The sequence below is a fragment of the Malassezia restricta genome, chromosome III (genome assembly GCF_003290485.1).
Source record: "Malassezia restricta chromosome III, complete sequence".
Lineage (NCBI taxonomy): Eukaryota > Fungi > Basidiomycota > Malasseziomycetes > Malasseziales > Malasseziaceae > Malassezia > Malassezia restricta.
Window position 1 is genome coordinate 272406 of NC_040195.1, and position 18128 is coordinate 290533.

The window sequence follows — 18128 nt, forward strand, 5'->3', positions numbered from 1 at the left end:
TACTGCACAAAGCGTCGCCTGGAGCCGAGGAAAGGTCAGATCCCCAGCGGTGGGTCGAGGATCCCCTTGAGTCCCGTATTACCCAATCATATCACGCATACTCGCGTCCCACACTCTGAGAAAGAGGACGGATGCCTACCATATCTCTATTGGACGATCCGGAACGGCCGCTTGCGGAGCTTCACGGCACCAGAACGAGCATTATCAATGGGCTGCTCGTAGCGCAGATGGCTGCGGAAGCGACGCAGAAACATGATAGCGACATCCTCCATCACGTCAGGTTCAATGCCGAGATCAGCGAAGCCCTTCATACCGCCCCTGGGCACCTCATCAATAAAGCGGCGCGTGACCTCGTCGGCATTAAACATGGGCCACCATGCAATCTTCTCGCCCAGTTTAGCGAGGGCGGAAAAGGCAAAACGGGGAATGTTGATTTCAGGCGACACAATCTTTTGGTACGTCAGGTCTTCCACGATCTGAAGCATCTCGCGAATCGAGTACGCCTTCGGGCCGTACAGTTCAAAGGTCTCGCCCATAGAGATCTGATCCTCCCTCGCGATGACAGATAGCGCTTCGGCGACATCGAGCGAGTGCACGGGGCGCATAATCGTCTTACCGTTGTTCAGCTTCCACGTGATGGGCCACGACGCCATCTTGTTCAGGAAGCGGTCTTCATGGCCGTAGATAGAGGAGGCACGCACGATCGTCGAGCTTGGGAAAGCCCTACGCACGGCATCCTCGCCGAGCGCCTTGGTGCGCATGAATTCACTTTCCGAGTTGACGTCTGCCATCAGGTGCGACATCTGAATGAAACGGGCCACACCGTGGGCGGCAGCAATCTCGGCAATGCGGCGGGCGCCGTCGACATGCACTTCGTTCATCGAGAAGTTCTTTGTGTCGTAGCTACGACCAACAAGGTTGAACACGGTGTCTGAGTGACGCAGACACTCCTCGATTTGCTTTTCGTTCCGAATGTCCCACTCGAGAGGCACAATCTGGCCAAGGTCACCGAGCACGCGGAGGTGGCGCTTCTCGTCCTCGTCACGGTATGGTACTACGACCTGCGTTCCAGCCTTGGCAAGCTTACTGACGACGTAGCGACCTAGGAAACCTGTGCAGCCAAACACGGTAGCAATGCTGCCAGACACGGAGCTCCGTCCGAAACCGTATGGGCCGGCACCGACTTGGGGCATACCCGTGCGGTGCTTGATCGAAAGATCCTGTGAGTACGCACGGGCGAATGCATGCAGCGGCTTGACGCTATCGCGCGAAGCGCACAGCACAGAGCGCGGCAGGCTCATGGTTGGTAAGCGAACAAACGGCGTGCAAACTCGTCGTGACGTCCGGTGGTGCCGTGCGCCTCGGCCGGTACACATTATAAATAATTACATATATGTACAATTCTACGCGTCCTCCTCGTTGGTCTCGATGGAATCCTCGTCTGGCCCCAGCAGAAATGCCAGGGCGTCTAGATCCACGTGCATATCCGACTCGGAGTCCCAGATGCTCTGCATGTCAGGATCGATATCTGTATCATTCTCTGTGTCGATGTCTTGATGCGAGAATAAAGATCGATCCTCTTCCTCACGTAGTAGCTCATCAAATAGCGAAATGGCCTCTCGATCGGCGAGTTCGGCAGAGGTAGGAGCGTGCGATGCAGGTGATACAGCAGCCTGTTCTTCTGTTTCTGTGTCAGAGTCTGACGGTATATGGGGGCGACGCTGGATCGCACGAAGAAGGGCCGTCATGTCGGTCAGTGGCGGACGTTGGCGCGTATTTGGGCGCAGCGTAGGCCATGCTGGATGCAAATGGTCAGATGACATGGGCGTGGCATAATGCAGACGCACAAGGCGCTCGATCCCAGCTGTAGCGATCATAGGCATTGTTGGGTGGCATAAGGTAGAGTTGACGATGGAGTTGGATCCTTCCAGCGTGAAAACTGGTTGCGCAATTTCCAAGGGGCGGACCATATCATCAGATGCATGCAGCGCATACCGGAACCATACCTCGTTGCTTCCTGCTGTTTCATGCATAATCCAGTCATTGTAGGGCATAGAGGCACGCGCATCCAGCATGTCTTGGATATGTGGAATGCGCCACCCATAACCACGAAAGTCATCGGAGCCAGCCGTGTAGTAGAGGGCACCGGCCTGTGCTTCGAATCCAAAAGAGCCGCGTTTGACCGTGCAGCTGTTTCTGTACCCTGCATTGGGACGGTATACGGTTGTATCAGGCTTGGTGCACGGATGCGTATGTGGATGCGCCGCGACAGACGACATCGTCGCCAGTGGCAAAGGACTGTCGACAGCATACAGTGTTGGGTGAAACAGCGACATGTCTGTCACCAGATATCGGCCTGTTGGATCGAACTGAGCCCCGGTTGGATCTGGACGAGCCATCGCCAGCCCGGCGGGTAGTTTAGCCCGCAGCTGCGACACATAGCGGACCAGTGCATCGGATGACGAGACAAGGTGCGATGCATGACGCACATCATAAAGAGCCGCGGCTGCATGTGGATCGTGCGAGCATGTCGCAGCAAAGGCATGACTATCGCGGGGGTTCCATTGGGCTGATGCCACCTGGCCTGGGAACAAGAAAGCCTGTGCCACATGAGGAGTGGGAAGACGAACGTCAACGACAAACACTTGGCCGCCATCGCTGGACGTCATGACCAAGCTGGGGTGCGTAGGATGCGCTGACACTTCGCGAATGCCTGTATCATGCTCGGAGAACGACATGTCCGGCATGCGTCTTTCAGCTCGAAGCTGAAATGTGTCGATCGGTGCCGCGTCATAGTTCAGGTCGAAACAGTGCACCATTTGGTCATTCCCTCCCGAGAAGAGGTGTGTATTGTTTTCGCTCCACGCGAGCGAAAAGATGTTGGACGTGTGACCCAAGAGCCGAGCGCGCGTGCGATACGTACTTGCCTCTGGCGCGCTGGATCGCGAGTCGTGATAGTCGTACAGATCGCGGATGTGAATGCGCATGTCGTCGCCGCCACTCGCCATCCATTGCCCAGATCCGCGAGAAAATGCCAGTGCATTGATGCACGAGCGGTGCCCTTTGACTTCGTGTAGATAGCTGAACTTGGATGTCTCGATGGCGTCACGCAGAATGGACTGGCGTAAGTGCATGGCCTGGGTCCGTGCATGGATCGATGTGCTCGCTCGCTGGAGCCGCATGCGAGCCGAGTCAAGCCGATCCAGCGCGTCGACTGACGGCGACCTAGTGCGCCGCTTCGACGGCATGATACAAGGCACGGGCAAAGACGATCCTCAGCCGCGTACCAGCTCTGTGTTCATCCAAAAGAAAAGAGAGACTTATCCCCGCTTATGAGGCACCGTTTCCACCCGACTCCACACTATGTCGACGCTGTTTGTGGTGCGGCAGTGCCATGTGTACCGTGTGCCGCCGCGCACGAGTGCCGCTGGCTACCGCGCAGCGGAGTGGGGAGACACGAGTCAACCGCTGTGGACAGGCCGCATGCGTGTGCTGGAGCATGCCGATACATGTGAGATTCGTCTGGAAGATGGCCAGACTGGTACGTCGACGCGCACTGACGTCAGGGGACCTCTTTGCCATGTGTCCCTATGATATCACGGGTAAGTCTGTCGAGGCCGTGCTGGACTCGTCGCGGTACTTTGTCCTGCGCGTGGAACATGACGATGGCGAAACGAAGCGACATGCATACATTGGACTGGGCGTACGTGGCTACGACTAACGAGGGCAGTTTGTGGAACGCAGCGAAAGCTTCGACTTCACCGTGGCACTGCAGGACTGGACGCGGCGCCGCAAGTCGGAACAGGCGGGCCCGTCGAGAGACGAGTCCGCGGGGCCATCTCCGCACCTGCCAGCCGGACCGCGGCAAGATTTCTCGTTGTCCAAAGGCGAGACCCTGCATATTCCTATGCCGAGCCATGCACTACCGCTCTCTGCTCCCGCAGCGTCGACGGGCTTTGTGCTACCACCGCCACCGCCGCCCTCCAGTAGTCACCGAACGAGATCATAACATACATAGAATACCGCCTACTTCTTTTTTTGCTCTTCGTTGGCTTCCTTCGCCAGGGAGCGCATAATCGTGAGGGGTCCTTTCTGCGCGCGACCCGCCATTTCCTTCTCGATGCGCGAGGTGGACGAAGCGGTATTTTTCTCAAGTCAGTGTGTCGAACGTACCCGCTTCTGGATGGCCTCCGAAAGAGCCGACTGCTTTTTCGGCGCGATGCGCTTGCCTACCTTGGGTTTGGCCTGCGTGGACGACTTGCCTTTGGCAGGTGTCGGCCGCTTGAGCGGCTTGAAGCCTTGGGTCATGGCGGCGCCAGGGACAAATGGGCCCAAAACTCGCCACCTTTTTTTTTGGCCACGCTTCTCCACTCACTTCGGCATGTTCCACCTGCTCCAGGCAGGCCTGGAGCGCGTGCTGGCGCCGGATCACTACGGCACACTGATCGGGGGCTTTGTGTTGCTGCTCCTAATACATACATGGGCGAAGGGCCCGTCGCTCCTTGCGCGCGAAGAGCGGCTTGAGGCGCAGGAGCAACGAGCCCATGAGCGCCATCCGGACGCACAGCCGTCAACCCCGCCGCGTCTGCGGGACATGGCGGGGCGCGTAGTGTTGATTGGCACGGGGGGCATGACGCCGATCGGTGTGGTGGTGATTGCCATGCTTGCGAACCAAGGCGCACATGTTGTTGTACTTGTGCCGGACTTGGCCGCTGACGATGTCGTCCAGATGATCCTGCTGCTGCGTGAAAGCACACGGAACGAGAATATCTTTGCCGAGTCGTGCGATATAGCTGACATGCACTCGATTTCCTCGTTCTCACAGCGCTGGTTCGAGGGCAAGCGCACGTATGGACTGGCTGGCACGCCCACGTCCGAAACGCATCGACTCGACGCCGTGGTCTTTCTGCCCACGCAGCAGGGCACGACGCCCATCGGCGTTTCGCGGGACGAGTCCTATACGTACCATGTGCTGGGCCCCTTCCATCTGCTTTCGACACTGCTCCCGAGTCTGCAGCGGCAGCCACCGAGTCGCGACGTGCGCATCGTCAGTGCGATTAGCCCATGGTACGCCGCGGGTCTAGGCCGCTTTGGCACGATTCAGCAGCCCTACACCAAGCCGATATTTGAGCCATGGACGTTCCTGGGAGCATCGGCCATGCATGAGCTCATCCTCGCGCGCGAATGGCAGCGCAAGCTGGACGCCATGGCCGCGTCCGATGCACGCCCCCCGACTAAGCTCCCTGGCATCGACGACCAGGTGCCCCGCCTGCCCCGCAGTCATATCTCTTCCGTGCTGGTGTGCCCTGGCTTTGATCTCGCATCACAGCTCTCTGCCTTCTTTTCTACAGCACAAGTGTCTTCGACGGCCCACGCCATCGCTCTATGGGTGGTGTGGCTTCTCGTGTATCCTCTCCTTTGGGTCGTCGGTCGTCCGACGCACATGGCAGCCGAAGCTGTGGTCTGGGCCATCTGCACGCGTCTGGCCAAAGAGTCGAGCACAGGCGGCATACGACCCGGCCAGCTGTACCGCGAAGGCCGTCTTCTCGTGCCGGAAGAGCCTCGCTCCTGCCGTGGCGCAAGCGGCGCAGCCGCCCTGTGGACCTCGACGGAGGCGGCCGTTCAGGCGCGACTCACAGCCGCACCAAAGACACACTAGCCGCCCGCACAGGCGTCTCTGTCATGGCGGGGCGGACAAGCACGAGCCGCTCGAGCGGCACGCGATTGCGTTTCCAACGGCCCCATGTGGGTGGCGGCGGCGGCACGCGTCGCCGCTCGAGCTCGAGCCATGCCTCCAGGTCCATGGCGCCGATCGCACGGCCATGACCTGTTGCGAGTGCGTAGTGTCCCGTCGTGACGGCACCGACAGCCGAGCTGCGCGCGACTGGCGTGGCCTCCAGTGTCTGTAGCTCTTGCCGCGCGATGGTTTTTCGCGATGTCGGCGGATCCAACGCCGCGCGCCACTGCGGCAGCAGGTCTGCCTCCGGCACATGCATCGTAGCATTCTCATCAAACGCGCCTCGGCGGCATGCGACGAGCAGGACAAGCACCATCGGCCGGATCCGCGGCGAGCGCGGGATCCGTGTGGGGGCTGGCAGAATCACCGGCCTCGTGGGCTCGGCACGGCCCAACGTGGTCCACAGCGCCGCGCCCCCAAACGCATAGGCGAGGCCCTCGTCGTCGAGGCGGACGCGCTTCGCTGGCGGACGCGCGTGCCACTGTGCCGCGCGGCGAGCGCGACCCGCCTCTGCCAGGGCCATGTACGCAGGGTGTCCGACCCAGTCGTACGGAAACAGCGGGAGGCCCAAATTCAGGTACAGCTCACGCAGCTGCTCCTGTCCTACGACCAGCGCACTGGCTCTGGCAAGCGCGTGCAAGTATATCGCGCCCCATCCGCGCGGCACCAGGAGCGTGTAGCCAAACATGTGCCCTGGGCCGGGCGACGGCTCGATGCTTCGCTGTATAAGCATCATAGTCAGGGTATCTTGGGTGCCGTGAGCCCGAGTGTCACCACGCGCGCGGCGGCGATCGATCGAGGCCGTCGTAGCAGGCAGGGCGTGCCTGCAGGAGAAGAAGCGCGCATCCGTGTAGCGCGGCACATCGTCGTCACAGAGCGAGGCGATGGGAGGCGCAGGCGGCACATTTGGCGCATCCAAGCGGGGATCTGTCACATCGCATGTCAAGACAGTGTGAGGGGGCAGCAGCGTAGGCGACTCGAGCGCCGCTCGCAGCATGGCGCTCTGTGCGGGCACGGCCGACTCGGCTGGGTGCAGGACACGGCGCAAGATATGAGCAGACCGGTGGCCCATGAGGTCGAATATATTCCAGCCATCGGTCGTGGCCAGCGTCGTGCCTCGCGCGTGGGGCGTGGCCGGTGGGCGCTGCGAGGCATCGCTGTGCCACACGCCCGCAGCTACGGCGGGCGACGGTGCCATGTCGACTTGGTGCGCCTGGATGTCGACGTGCCTGTCCCAGCGCTGCGGAATCGGACCAGTTCGTCGGCACTGCAGTGCATCATGCGCCTTTTGGAGCGCACGGCGCACGTCCTTCGACGCAGCAGGATGCACGAAGAGAAGGCATGCACGGCGCGTGCGGCCGACGACGCGCGGAATCCACAGCACCTGGACGGGACAGATGGCCTGCTTCGCCAGAAGGATCGTGTGGCACAGCTGGGCGCCGCTGGTCCACGACGTCTCCCACCCATGCTCGGCACCGGCCCTAGCTAGAAAGAGCTGGAGCCGCGACGTCGCATCCGCGACGCGGCGCGCTCTCGCACACACGTAATACACACTGGTATAGCTAGCGTCATGCACGGTCGCCTGGGCGGTTTGGCGCCACGTCGTTCGGAAGCTCTTGTGGTGCGGCGACTCCGCTAGGCAAAAGCCAAAGCGGCCAGCTCCACCATCCGACGTGCCTTTTTCGCCACTCATGCGGAAGCGCTTGGCATGCCACAGGTGCGTTTCCAGCCAACGTCGGCCAGCGCGAGCTGCGCGCGCCTTCAATGACGCACGTCGGCGGACGTACGCATGAAGCGTGCGTTCTGGCATGCGTCGGCGCATTTCGCTGCGGGTCATCGCCGCCGTATTCGATGCCCGCAGCTCGGCGCGCGCCTTGTTGCGTAGTCGACGAGGCAGACGCAGCACATTGTGCGACGCCGCTCGGCGGCGCAGGTGCCGCGGCAAGAGCTGCCAGGCGCGCGTGTTGGTCGCTGCACGCGCCTGATTCATCGCGCGATGCAGCGCGAGAATATCCGACTTGCGCGCCGCTATTAGCTCATCGATGTCTAAATGCGTGCTGATCGGGCGCGGCGGCACTACCACCATGGCATGGGCATGTCGCGCCCGCTTAGCATCCCCCGGCACGGACGACGGCCCATCCGCCGCTCGCTTCATGGCGCAAGATCAAGAACGACGGCGGTTAGTCAGAGAATGACGTCACCCCTGGGTCCCACCGCTCCACCGCCCGGCCAGGCGAGCAGCTAGCGGCCTTGTGACCACCATGTGGAAAAACCTCTTCGCCAAGTCGTCGTCGAAAGACCGACAGCACCAGCAGCCACCGCAACAACGCGAGCATAGCGCGCCTGTGCACCACGCTCAGCAGCGACACGCGGCGCGTCAGGACGTCGGCATGCCCGGCTCGTCGCTCCCGATGTACGCCCAGCCGACCAAGAAGCACAAGGTCCAGCCCCCAAGCTGCACCACCATCGATGTGGCCGGCACGCCCGTAAATGTGTACGGCCTCTCGGAGCTATCGCGAGGATCGAATGGCGCGGCACCAGAGGTATGCATCACGTTCCACATGCACGGCCGCACGGGCTCGGCACGCCGAGAACACGACCTGGTCCGTGAGCTGTGGCAAAATGCTGTAGGCGAGCGCGAAGGCTTACAGGGTGCGCACCGAGTGCGCGATCTGATCATCGTGAGTCTCGACCAGCGCAACCACGGACATCGCACCACGAACGAGCTCGGTCAGCGCACATGGAAAGAGGGCAACCCGACGCACGGCATCGACCAGTATGCCATGTACCACGGCACGGCCATGGACGTGTCCTACCTCATGGACTTGCTGCCTGCCTATCTGTTCCCGAATGGCGAGCGCATCGTGTCCCTCTTTGCCGTCACAGGCAAGTCCATGGGTGGCCACGCCGCCTGGCACGTCCTGGCACACGATCCACGGGTCCGTGTGGGTGTGCCCTTCATCGGTATGCCAGACTACGAAAAGCTCTTGGCACAGCGCACCAAGACGTCGAATGTCAACGACGGCCCTCCTCAGGTGCCGGACACACTGCGTGCGCTCATTCGCCGGATCGATCCGGCGAAGCAGCCATACCGCGAGGCCAGTCCGTCGAATCCGTTCTTTGGCAAGAAGATCTGCATTTGCTGCGGCGAGGATGATAAGCTCGTGCGTTTTAGCTTCTCGGAAGAGTTCATCCGAGGCCTTGTCGTGGCACCACCGAATTCGGAGGAGGCGCGCCGTAGTCTCGAGGTGTTTGTGCAGCCGAACACCGGCCACAAAGTCACGTCCGAGATGCTGGCTCTCGGTGGCCGCTGGCTTGCTCAGTGGGCACTGGCCTACTAGGGCTGTCTGTGCAAGTACCTATGTGCTGGTCAGCCATGCCGAGATGAAGGCGAGCATATCGTGATGCAGAGCTTGAATCCTGCGCGGCTCTGAGTCGAGTGACTGAGGATAAGCCATCATGTCGCACGCATGCCAGCAGTTCGCAACCCACTTGTACGGACGCTGCAGCGTATCGCGTCGTTCGGCACCACCATGCACGGTCACAGGCAGCCAAGGGTCATACTCAAAGTCGAGAAACGCAAGTCGATCCATACTCAGGTCAAGGCCCCCGAAAGCATTGACAGCGGTCGTATTCGGTGCAGAGGGAATGGCATGCACTCCCTGGACAAATCCCTCCCGACATGGCTTCGTGAAGTAGTCGTGCGAAAGGAGCAGCGACATGAGGCGCGGGCCGCTCGATGAAGCCACTTGGAAAAAACCAAACTCTGTACACGTCTGGTATGTCCATGCTTTGCTCGATGTCAGCGTGCCGTGGTCCTCGCGAAAGCACTGCATGTCCCCATCAATGTTGGTAAATCCTGTGCTGCGATCCATGCTCCGTAGAGCGTAGGCATACATGAGCAGCTCCATCGGCACGTCAGCCAATGTACGAATCTGGTCAGGAAACGCGCGTCGGAGCTGCTCTGCCTGCGCCGGGTCTGTGAGCCTAGCGCAAAATGCGTGCCATGGATTCATCGCCTTGGGGACGATCCAGCTTTGGCCTTGGAACAGGCCCAACACACTCGCAAAGGCGTTCGCCACATCACGTACGCTGCCTTTGCGTGACACGTTGGCCACATAGAGCAAGGCGTGCAGCCTGCCATCATCGGTGGTGAGCAGTGCGTCCAGGGCGCGGATCGCCGTGTCAATGGCTGCAATACACGTCGGCGGTGTGCCCTGCACAATCGCATCGCTATACTGGGGGAGGGCATCTATGGCGTGCACCACACCCGAGCTGCTAATCGCGCCAAACACCAGGTCCGGGTAGAGTGTCCGCATGAACGCAGCACGCGCGCCAGCGTACGACGAGCCATAGTAAATGAAACGCAACTCGGCGTCACGGGGCACACCTTCCAGCTGGACTTGGCGCAGAAAGCGCGCCGAATCAGCGAGCGACTGCCGCAATGTGAGCCACTGCAATTGGTCCGTGCCCCAATGGTCACTGTGCCCCAACTCCGACAAACGCGGCTTGGACTGACCGTAGTAGCGATGCTCCAAAGCGATGCCAATCCCACCGGTGGCATTCCAGATGGCAGGAAATATTGTGTACGGCAACACGTGCGGGAACGAAGAGATGCTATCCTCACCGCCATCGTACACAAATACCGGCACCACATCTTTGCCGTTTAATTTACGGCGCTTTTGGGCACCTGCTCGGTACTGATCCATGAAAACAAAGTAACGCTGCTCAAACGTGGCCTGCGTCGAGTTGTCATAATGATCCAGCGGCTGCAGCATCGTGTGTTCCGTCCACCATGCCCACCGATGCGATGTTGTGCCATGCACAGCGTACGTGTTCTTTATGACGCCATGACCATGATGCACCTCAACTTTGGCGCACATCACTTGTACAAGAAGCCATGCAAGACATCCCAGCCAGAAGAGAGGGCCCATAAGTGCGCCTTATCGCGCGTTCCGGCCACTTTATGTCGCACGCGGAGGCGTTCACAAACATGCAGGGAACAAAGAAGCCTTGTTACCATACTAGGTGCCTTTTTTACGATATACGCCCACACATGTCCCTTTGTGTCTACGCACGCCGCCTAGCCAGCCGCCATCATGGAAGGCGTCGTAGCTATGCCCCAGCCTGCCGAGCCTCTCGGCGCCCAGCACGGGCCACGTGATGGCAGTGTCCCACTCTCGTCTTGGGCGTGTGTGGAGTAGCGAAGAAGCAATTCCGCAATCGGTAAAGCAGGGCGTGTTGGTGTTTACTCGCCACGTGGTAGACCCATGCTGGGAGGGGCGGGCAAAGCCTCCATACCTTGGGACTGAACACCATGTCGGAGCTCGTGCCTCGTTCACACGCCAAGCATGGACGCTTCCCAAAGCCATCGTTTGGACGATCCAACAAACAGCACCATTCACTGTTTCGTCCCATGAACGATCATCGCATGAAGGAGCACACGCGACACGAGGAGGACCAGACGCTGGCTGCAGCTCGTGAGGCCGTGGCCAATGCAGGCATTGTACCTGCGCAGCACCAACCCAAGTCAACCCGAGCACAAGACTTGTCGCGTCGTGCGAACTCTGAAGGTGCCTCCATGAAGCGCAAGCCCCGCCAATTCACCAATCTGCCTGTGGAGACGATGCTGGGTGAAGTGCCACATGCCCCCGCCTCGGTCTTTGCTCAGGGCGGTCCAGCTACCGTCCCATTCACGTACCACGAACCCAAGAACTTCATTCCCAAGCAGTCTCGCTCGGAAATCGCGCGTGAAGAGGCCGTTCGCATCCATGCTCTGCGTTTCCGCCGTGAGCAGTTGAATGCTGACGCTATCAGAGAACGGGAGGCACGCAAGCTTGCCGCTCAAATGGACGAAGAGCCTCATGTGGTCTCGGAATCTCGGGGCAAGTCCATCTTCATCGAAGATGGCGTGCCTCCGCCCCTTCCCGAGAAGGACCTTGCGAACGATGAGCCATCTCGCTCGTACCTGACCCCTAGGATCAGGGATACTGCCGCCATGCCGTCGTTGTTGAGCTCTGAGCAGACAAATTCGGTGGTGTACAACCCGAAACCCCTTAGCTATCTTTCTGGCAGCACTCTCCTTACCAGCAGTGCACCTGTGCAACCATCCGAACCCAAGGACACGACGTCAAGTGTGGGTGAAAACTTGACGCCTGCTCAATTTGCCGAAATGACCATGGCTGACTTTAGTACTGTGCGTGCTGGCTCCACGCTGCCAGACTACCTGTCCAAGCGTCCCGAGGTACCTACCCTCGAGGAGGATCGGGACCAGGAAGATGCTAAGGCTGCTGTGCCTGTGTCAGAAACTCTAGACAACCTTCGTCCATCTGACACTGACGTATCTGGTCGTCATGTACCTGAAATCCCAGAGTCTGACGTCACGCTGCTTCCTGACATCTCCACTGTCTCTGATGCTGCGCGTGCGAAAGAAGATAACATGGCCGAACTAGCACGCAAGGAGGCTGACCTTGCCCGTCAGGAAGCTATTCTAGCTCGTCTTGAGGCTCAAAAAGCCCGCGAGGAGGCTGAAAGGGTCCGTCGCGAGGCTGAACAGATTCGTCGTGAAGCCGAAGCGGCTCGTGCTGCTGCTGTTGAGGCTCGCGAAATAGAAGTCAAGCTCGTTGAAGAGGCACGTCGCGCCGAAAATGCCAGAAAGGCTGAAGAAGCCAAACGGGCCGAGGAGGCCCGGAAGGAAGAGGCCCGCAAGGCGGAAGAAGCTAAGAAAGAAGAGGCCCGCAAGGCGGAAGAAGCTAAGAAGGAAGAGGCCCGCAAGGCGGAAGAAGCTAAGAAAGAAGAGGTCCGCAAGGCCGAAGAAGCTAAGAAGGAAGAGGCCCGCAAGGCGGAAGAAGCTAAGAAAGAAGAGGTCCGCAAGGCCGAAGAAGCTAAGAAGGAAGAGGCCCGCAAAGCGGAAGAAGCTAAGAAAGAAGAGGCCCGCAAGGCGGAAGAAGCCAAGAAGGAAGAGGCTCGCAAGGTCGAAGCCAAGAGCGCGGCTTCTGTGCAGACGCCTTCCACCTCGAAAGCCGCCGACGACCTCCCTCCGTATGCGTCGCCACATCGCATCACTCATCTTCCGGCTTACCTTCGTAATGGCATTACCAACATGATGCGTGCTCATCCAGCGAAGCCCTCGTCTTCTCCTGCTACGACGACCAAGCTCACCTCTGCCCAATCTTTCTCGAGCCTCCCAAAGTCTCCAGTCGATTCAGGCAAGGTCGCCGCGGTGCCGCCAAAGACATCTATTCCCGCTCCCGCCGAAGCGGCGACGTCAACTCGTAATAAGGTGGACCAGGAGCCTTCATCAAAGCAAAAGGATGCCCCAATTTCGGCCAAGAATGAGCCCACTAAGGCGGCCAACGCTAGTGCCCCTGTGCAGCGCGTATTTCCTCAGCTCGAAATTGTGCATGTGCATCCAAAGGGAGGCTCTAGGCCTGCGCCAAAGACGACTGTCCTGCCTTCAAAGCCAAGCAAAGATGAGCCTAGTGTGACAGCCAAGTCCTTTAATGCAGAAAAGGCTCCTACCTCGACGCCATCGTTCTCATCCCTGCCTAAGGGAGAACTGTCGTCTCGTTATGGCCTGTTCATCGTGGGAGATGCGGAGGGCAAACCAGAACTTGCCAAGCCGGCCAAATCCCACGGTGACCTCTCCAACGAGCCATCGGCTCCCAGTGCGCCCGTTCTTGATGAGGAGCTTTCGAAAAAGACGCCTATCAAGCCTGTGGCTCGTGAAGCCAATGCTCCACTGAACCTGCACTCCGGCTCCAAATTAGCACCGGCTATTCAAAACATCGGCTATCTTAAGACGAAAGATTCGGCACCTGCGACCGAGAAAACATCCATCTCCAACAACCAGCAGAGCCGCAATAGCGGTGTCGATTCGAAACAAGAGCCTGCCCCTGCTTCTTCGAACGTTGTTCCGCGCGAAGTGAACCAAAGCACGCAGGAGAACCTGGCTCAACCTACCTCTAAGGCAGTGGACAACCTGGAGCCTGCTCAGGCTGCCGCTGAGCCAAAGCCTGATGCGACTGCTCAGAGTGCTCCATCTACGGAACAACCCTCAGCTACCGTGTCAGACAAGCCGGACTTGCCTTCATCGAAGCCCAAAGAAGAGTCTGAACCGAAGCTTGAGAAGGAGTCGACTGAGAAGGCTGTGAACAACAAGGCTGAGGAAACTGAGACCAAAGCGGAGCAAGAGCTCAAAGAGGATGCAGCGGAGCCGACCGAGGACCAGCCAGGAGCCAAGACCGACAACCGTGCCCAGAGGAGAAAGGCTCAGAAGGAAGCTAAGAAGGCCAAGAAGACCTAATCAGCGAGGATATAGAGCTTACGCCCTCGCGCTGGGACTGCACATGGTTCTCAAGCATGGCGTGGTGCCTTGTCCTTAACAGAAAAGCACGAAAAAACGTTTTTTTGGCAGACGTGGAGGGAACCTTGTCATTTCCATCTCGATTTTGCGTTTGGGTAATAAATTACTTCTTGTTGCGTGCGTCTTTAACTGAATGACGATCGCCTGCCCATAATCCCACATAGTCGATGCCCGACTCAGCAGGTAGAGGTCCATCTGCCGTACGCCGTGCCTTGAATCGCATGCCACCACCCTTCCGTGATGGAGTTGCGTGCGCGTTCACAAACTGAGACTTGGTATCTGCTTCGGGCTTGCTCTCTTTAGCGCGAACAGCCGCACTACTGCGAGTTTTTGACGGCTACAATGAGCTTCATGCATACTTACGTTTTTCTTGTAAAATTTCTTGCGTCAGTAGAGTATCAACGTACAGCGGATCGACCCATCGTGCTGCAAGGCGGATGGAGGTTGAGGGAAAACAGCACCCAATCCTGGGTGGAGATATCAAGTCTGGTACCTGTCTTCAAGTTTGCTTCCATCCACACTGGGTATGCTCTGGCCGCGCCTCTTGGTGGCAAAAAGTATACGCAGAAGCATTTTCAGAACAAAGATACCCGCAACATGGATTGCATTACGCACATTTGGGCGTACAAGAACTTCGTATCTTCCGGCTGTGGCTGCTTTACCAGCTACGCCGGAAACCTACCTCGCTCTTCGCGCATCGCCCCATGAGCTTCATACGCTTCCAGCCATATCCATCGAAGCTTTGATATATGAAGCAGGCCAAGCAGGTCTTTCTGGACTGATTGGGACCATGATCTCTGATGTGATGGAATACCGAGCTGCAGACGCAGGGTCGGATCGACAGCAGCGCTTGCTGCTTGCCTTACTTACTATGTCCAGCATGTATCAAAAAAAAGTGCCTATGGCGCCTGATATTGTAGTGGATCTGGCAGCACAGTATATTCAGGCTGCAGGTGTCACGAACCTGTCGCCTTCGATCGCTGCCCACATCATGCGCCATTGCTTCGCGATTCGTCGCAAAGACGGCGTGCCGTGCCGACTGATCCACTCCTTGTTCTATCACCTGGCTCATACAGCCGAATACCCTTTGCTCGAGGAGGGACTGCAGGTAATCGAATGCATGTTGCGATACGAATGGATCGATCCTTCGATGATCATGGACTTTGTCGTCAAGACCGCTGAAGTCGATGGCGATCGACTTGGAAAGCATACTTTGGAGCAAGCTCGAGCTGATGGCTTCGCATGGCAAAGATGGGCACAAGATGCTGGTGGTTTTGTCGCAGTGAGCGAGCTTCGTCACGGCAAAGGCGATGAGGTACGCGACTATGCCTTCCGCATTACCATATGGTCACTAGCCTGTCGCGCGTGGATTCGCCTCAATCGCTCAACTCGGTTCCGAGAATCATTTCTGAGTCTTTACCACGAGTACTTGGCTGCGACAAAAGCCGTGACGATGGGTGCCACATCGCAGGCGGCGCCGTGTGTGTCGATGTTACGCGCGCTGCTGCAGGCTCATCTCGTGAACTTGGCTGGCACGCGCCGTGCAAATGCTTTTCGAGCAGCGCTTGCTACACTGAAGCAGGTACCTAAGGAACTCGTCGCCCAAGTGTCGCCACGTGTTATCCAATCTTTGTGTAATACAGCCCTCGATCTAGTCGATGTGACGACGGCGGCTTCCATCTTGAAGTGGTACATTTTATGCCTTCGGCACATCAATGATGATGAACGACGCCTGGTTCGTTTTTTGCGTGATATGCACCCAGCAATTTTGGTACCCATATTGACCCACCTGGCCGAGTCCGTTGATCGGTCAGCTGCAGCCAAATGGGCTGACTGGCTCGTTGGAATGGAAGAGGATCCATACATGGATACATTTCCTGAAGCATTTCGTGCGCGATGGCTGATGTGTTTGTGCTCGTTGGACTTGTTGGAACAGGCACGAGCTTTGTATCGTCGATGGACAGGTGCCAGCGGTTCACCACTGGAGCCCAAAGTGCGCGCTGCCTATCAGAGTCGCCACACAAGTATGAATTTTTCTGGCAATGCTGTGTACAGACAGATCCACCATGCATTTGGCTCGCAAGCGCCGCATGAGAGCGCAGAAGTCGTGCATCCCGCAACCGACAATATCATTCATCGTAATGGAGCCTGTATGCTGGCTCTAGTACGCAAGTTTGGCCATGGCACACAGTGGAAAAGTGCACCTGATACCCAGTTTGCTCGAGCTGTTCGCGACGACTTTTTAGTGCATGTTTATGGAAGTCATATGCCACCAAGTCATTATGAACTCACTGCGCTCCTGCAAGCTTGCATGCTTCTCAGAGAGCACCAAGTGGCAATGCGTGTGTTGCGTACGATGGAGTCTTTCGGGTACGAGTTAGATGCCAAAGACATGGCCGTGCTTCTTGGTGGCATGATGGATGTGAATCCCTCGGCAGCCGTCATGATAATGAAACATTTATCAGCTCCCTTGTCCCGAAACCCGCATTTGTATGCTGCTGTCCTCTCTCGTTGTGTCAGCTCGAGTCACTTTGAGCTGGCAGATCAAGTATATGACATGGCCTGCCAACACTACCTCGGCTCGAAGGTCGCTAGACTAGCACCAGGCACATTGCTTGCTTGCTCTCGTGACCGATCTCCTACATTAGTGAACCGTGCCATCACGATGATGCGCGATGGATGGAAACCAAAAGGAAAACTCCTGAATTGGATTGTGCGGACCGTCGTGCGCGGCATGAGTCTCCGTGATGCTCGCCTCTCTGTCTCTCGACATGGAATCTCGCACGATTACGACGTGGAAGCAGGCGTGCGTTTGTATGTGCACATCGCGTCTAAGCATGGATGCGCCGACATACCTACAGCAAGGCTCATTTTGTATCATATCTTTCTCCTTACGACCCGTCCTTCTACGCCACACACATCTGCCGCATGGCAATCGCTATGGTCAGCGAGGGTTGATGCCGTGCTCTGTGCCGTGTTCTCTACGATGCGTGCGGACATACCATATTTCCCTAAGCCAGAGTCTGAGAGATGGAAGAACAGTTTCCCTATACCACTCTCTTTCATCCATGAAGCTCTTCGAGCTTACACGAGCCTACAAGACCATGCTGGCACACAGGAGCTGCTTGCATGGCTACACTTGCATGGCTTATCCACTTCCTTGATGCGGAACATGTCGTCTGACAAAGAGCTGCGTGGACTGCCGCAGGTACAAGCTGACACGATAAGGCGCCAAAAGCCGTGGTGGTTTTCAGCGGAAACTAGCTCGACCGTGGCTTGACATAGATACCCTCCTGCCTGTATACCAACTTCCGTGTCGTTGAACTCCACTTCGCCCCACCACAATCCAACCTCGGATCGTCCCGCCCATGTCGTCTGTCCGCTGGACTCGTCTTGCGCAGCGCCGCTTATATACAAGCGCTCCTTCTAGGCTTGTAGGTACGCCGCCCATCACACAGGTTAGCTCGGTACGTCATGTGCGCGCATGTATCTAATATCAGCGACCGTTCGCTGGCGGGCTCCTTGGCTTCCTCACTGGCTTGAGCATAACATCACTTGCAGGGCTATACTGGATTCAATATGAGTACAAAAGTGCTTCTATCAATGTCGTGAACAGCAGTGAACGCCTGTCTGATATGGCCCACAACGTACGTCGATCGCATTCACATGTCAGGTCACTCATTACCTCGAGCGCATCGCTTTGCTTGAACAGCGACTGAACATGTTGGAGAAGACACTCGCTCCTCGCGATGAAGTGCAAAAGGCTTGGGAATCGCATCGAAACTTGTACACCGACATGTTTGAAGAAACACATGCGATTCGCGAGCGCCTATGGAAGCTGGGTACGTTGCATCAGTTGCTTACACAGAACATGACATGTTCGCAACTCGCACACGTTCGCGCGTGTCGCCAACGTGGGATCAGCCATCGTATGAGATACCCCCTATGCCTCCCGTGCGGCTCGTATGACTTGCTGCATAGACGCCATCCCTGCGTAGATGATAGACGGTCTGCACATGTAAGCAA

The 18128-nt window shown here is 57.9% G+C and overlaps 12 protein-coding genes across 12 annotated transcripts; 6 read left to right on the forward strand and 6 right to left on the reverse strand.

Moving 5' to 3' along the window:
- Positions 1-146: 146 nt before the first annotated feature.
- Positions 147-1301, reverse strand: MRET_1769 (NADH dehydrogenase (ubiquinone) 1 alpha subcomplex subunit 9; the record flags this gene model as incomplete). Its single annotated transcript, XM_027628396.1, has 1 exon — positions 147-1301. One exon carries the CDS (start codon positions 1299-1301, stop codon positions 147-149), a length of 1155 nt encoding a protein of 384 aa, XP_027484399.1.
- A 102-nt stretch (positions 1302-1403) lies between these two features.
- Positions 1404-3248, reverse strand: MRET_1770 (WD repeat protein 22; the record flags this gene model as incomplete). The annotated part of the gene is made up of 1 exon (XM_027628397.1): positions 1404-3248. One exon carries the CDS (start codon positions 3246-3248, stop codon positions 1404-1406), a length of 1845 nt encoding a protein of 614 aa, XP_027484430.1.
- A 115-nt stretch (positions 3249-3363) lies between these two features.
- Positions 3364-4009, forward strand: MRET_1771 (adaptin ear-binding coat-associated protein 1/2; the record flags this gene model as incomplete). Its single annotated transcript, XM_027628398.1, has 3 exons — positions 3364-3541; positions 3567-3703; positions 3731-4009. 3 exons carry the CDS (start codon positions 3364-3366, stop codon positions 4007-4009), a joined length of 594 nt encoding a protein of 197 aa, XP_027484431.1.
- Positions 4010-4026: 17 nt separating this feature from the next.
- On the reverse strand, positions 4027-4308 carry MRET_1772 (uncharacterized protein; the record flags this gene model as incomplete). The annotated part of the gene is made up of 2 exons (XM_027628399.1): positions 4027-4149; positions 4174-4308. The coding sequence occupies 2 exons, from the start codon at positions 4306-4308 to the stop codon at positions 4027-4029; spliced, it is 258 nt and encodes an 85-aa protein (XP_027484432.1).
- On the forward strand, positions 4121-5659 carry MRET_1773 (oxidoreductase, short chain dehydrogenase reductase family; the record flags this gene model as incomplete). The annotated part of the gene is made up of 1 exon (XM_027628400.1): positions 4121-5659. One exon carries the CDS (start codon positions 4121-4123, stop codon positions 5657-5659), a length of 1539 nt encoding a protein of 512 aa, XP_027484433.1.
- MRET_1774 (ribonuclease P/MRP protein subunit POP1) lies at positions 5634-7892 on the reverse strand (the record flags this gene model as incomplete). The annotated part of the gene is made up of 1 exon (XM_027628401.1): positions 5634-7892. The coding sequence occupies one exon, from the start codon at positions 7890-7892 to the stop codon at positions 5634-5636; it is 2259 nt and encodes a 752-aa protein (XP_027484434.1).
- A 106-nt stretch (positions 7893-7998) lies between these two features.
- Positions 7999-9078, forward strand: MRET_1775 (uncharacterized protein; the record flags this gene model as incomplete). The annotated part of the gene is made up of 1 exon (XM_027628402.1): positions 7999-9078. One exon carries the CDS (start codon positions 7999-8001, stop codon positions 9076-9078), a length of 1080 nt encoding a protein of 359 aa, XP_027484435.1.
- Positions 9079-9096: 18 nt separating this feature from the next.
- MRET_1776 (serine carboxypeptidase) lies at positions 9097-10671 on the reverse strand (the record flags this gene model as incomplete). The annotated part of the gene is made up of 1 exon (XM_027628403.1): positions 9097-10671. The coding sequence occupies one exon, from the start codon at positions 10669-10671 to the stop codon at positions 9097-9099; it is 1575 nt and encodes a 524-aa protein (XP_027484436.1).
- Positions 10672-11054: 383 nt separating this feature from the next.
- On the forward strand, positions 11055-14042 carry MRET_1777 (uncharacterized protein; the record flags this gene model as incomplete). The annotated part of the gene is made up of 2 exons (XM_027628404.1): positions 11055-12536; positions 12603-14042. 2 exons carry the CDS (start codon positions 11055-11057, stop codon positions 14040-14042), a joined length of 2922 nt encoding a protein of 973 aa, XP_027484437.1.
- Positions 14043-14205: 163 nt separating this feature from the next.
- MRET_1778 (uncharacterized protein) lies at positions 14206-14524 on the reverse strand (the record flags this gene model as incomplete). Its single annotated transcript, XM_027628405.1, has 3 exons — positions 14206-14439; positions 14466-14483; positions 14510-14524. 3 exons carry the CDS (start codon positions 14522-14524, stop codon positions 14206-14208), a joined length of 267 nt encoding a protein of 88 aa, XP_027484438.1.
- Positions 14525-14628: 104 nt separating this feature from the next.
- On the forward strand, positions 14629-17382 carry MRET_1779 (uncharacterized protein; the record flags this gene model as incomplete). The annotated part of the gene is made up of 1 exon (XM_027628406.1): positions 14629-17382. The coding sequence occupies one exon, from the start codon at positions 14629-14631 to the stop codon at positions 17380-17382; it is 2754 nt and encodes a 917-aa protein (XP_027484439.1).
- An 88-nt stretch (positions 17383-17470) lies between these two features.
- Positions 17471-18071, forward strand: MRET_1780 (uncharacterized protein; the record flags this gene model as incomplete). Its single annotated transcript, XM_027628407.1, has 4 exons — positions 17471-17569; positions 17603-17749; positions 17776-17944; positions 17971-18071. 4 exons carry the CDS (start codon positions 17471-17473, stop codon positions 18069-18071), a joined length of 516 nt encoding a protein of 171 aa, XP_027484457.1.
- Between the last annotated feature and the right edge of the window lie 57 nt (positions 18072-18128).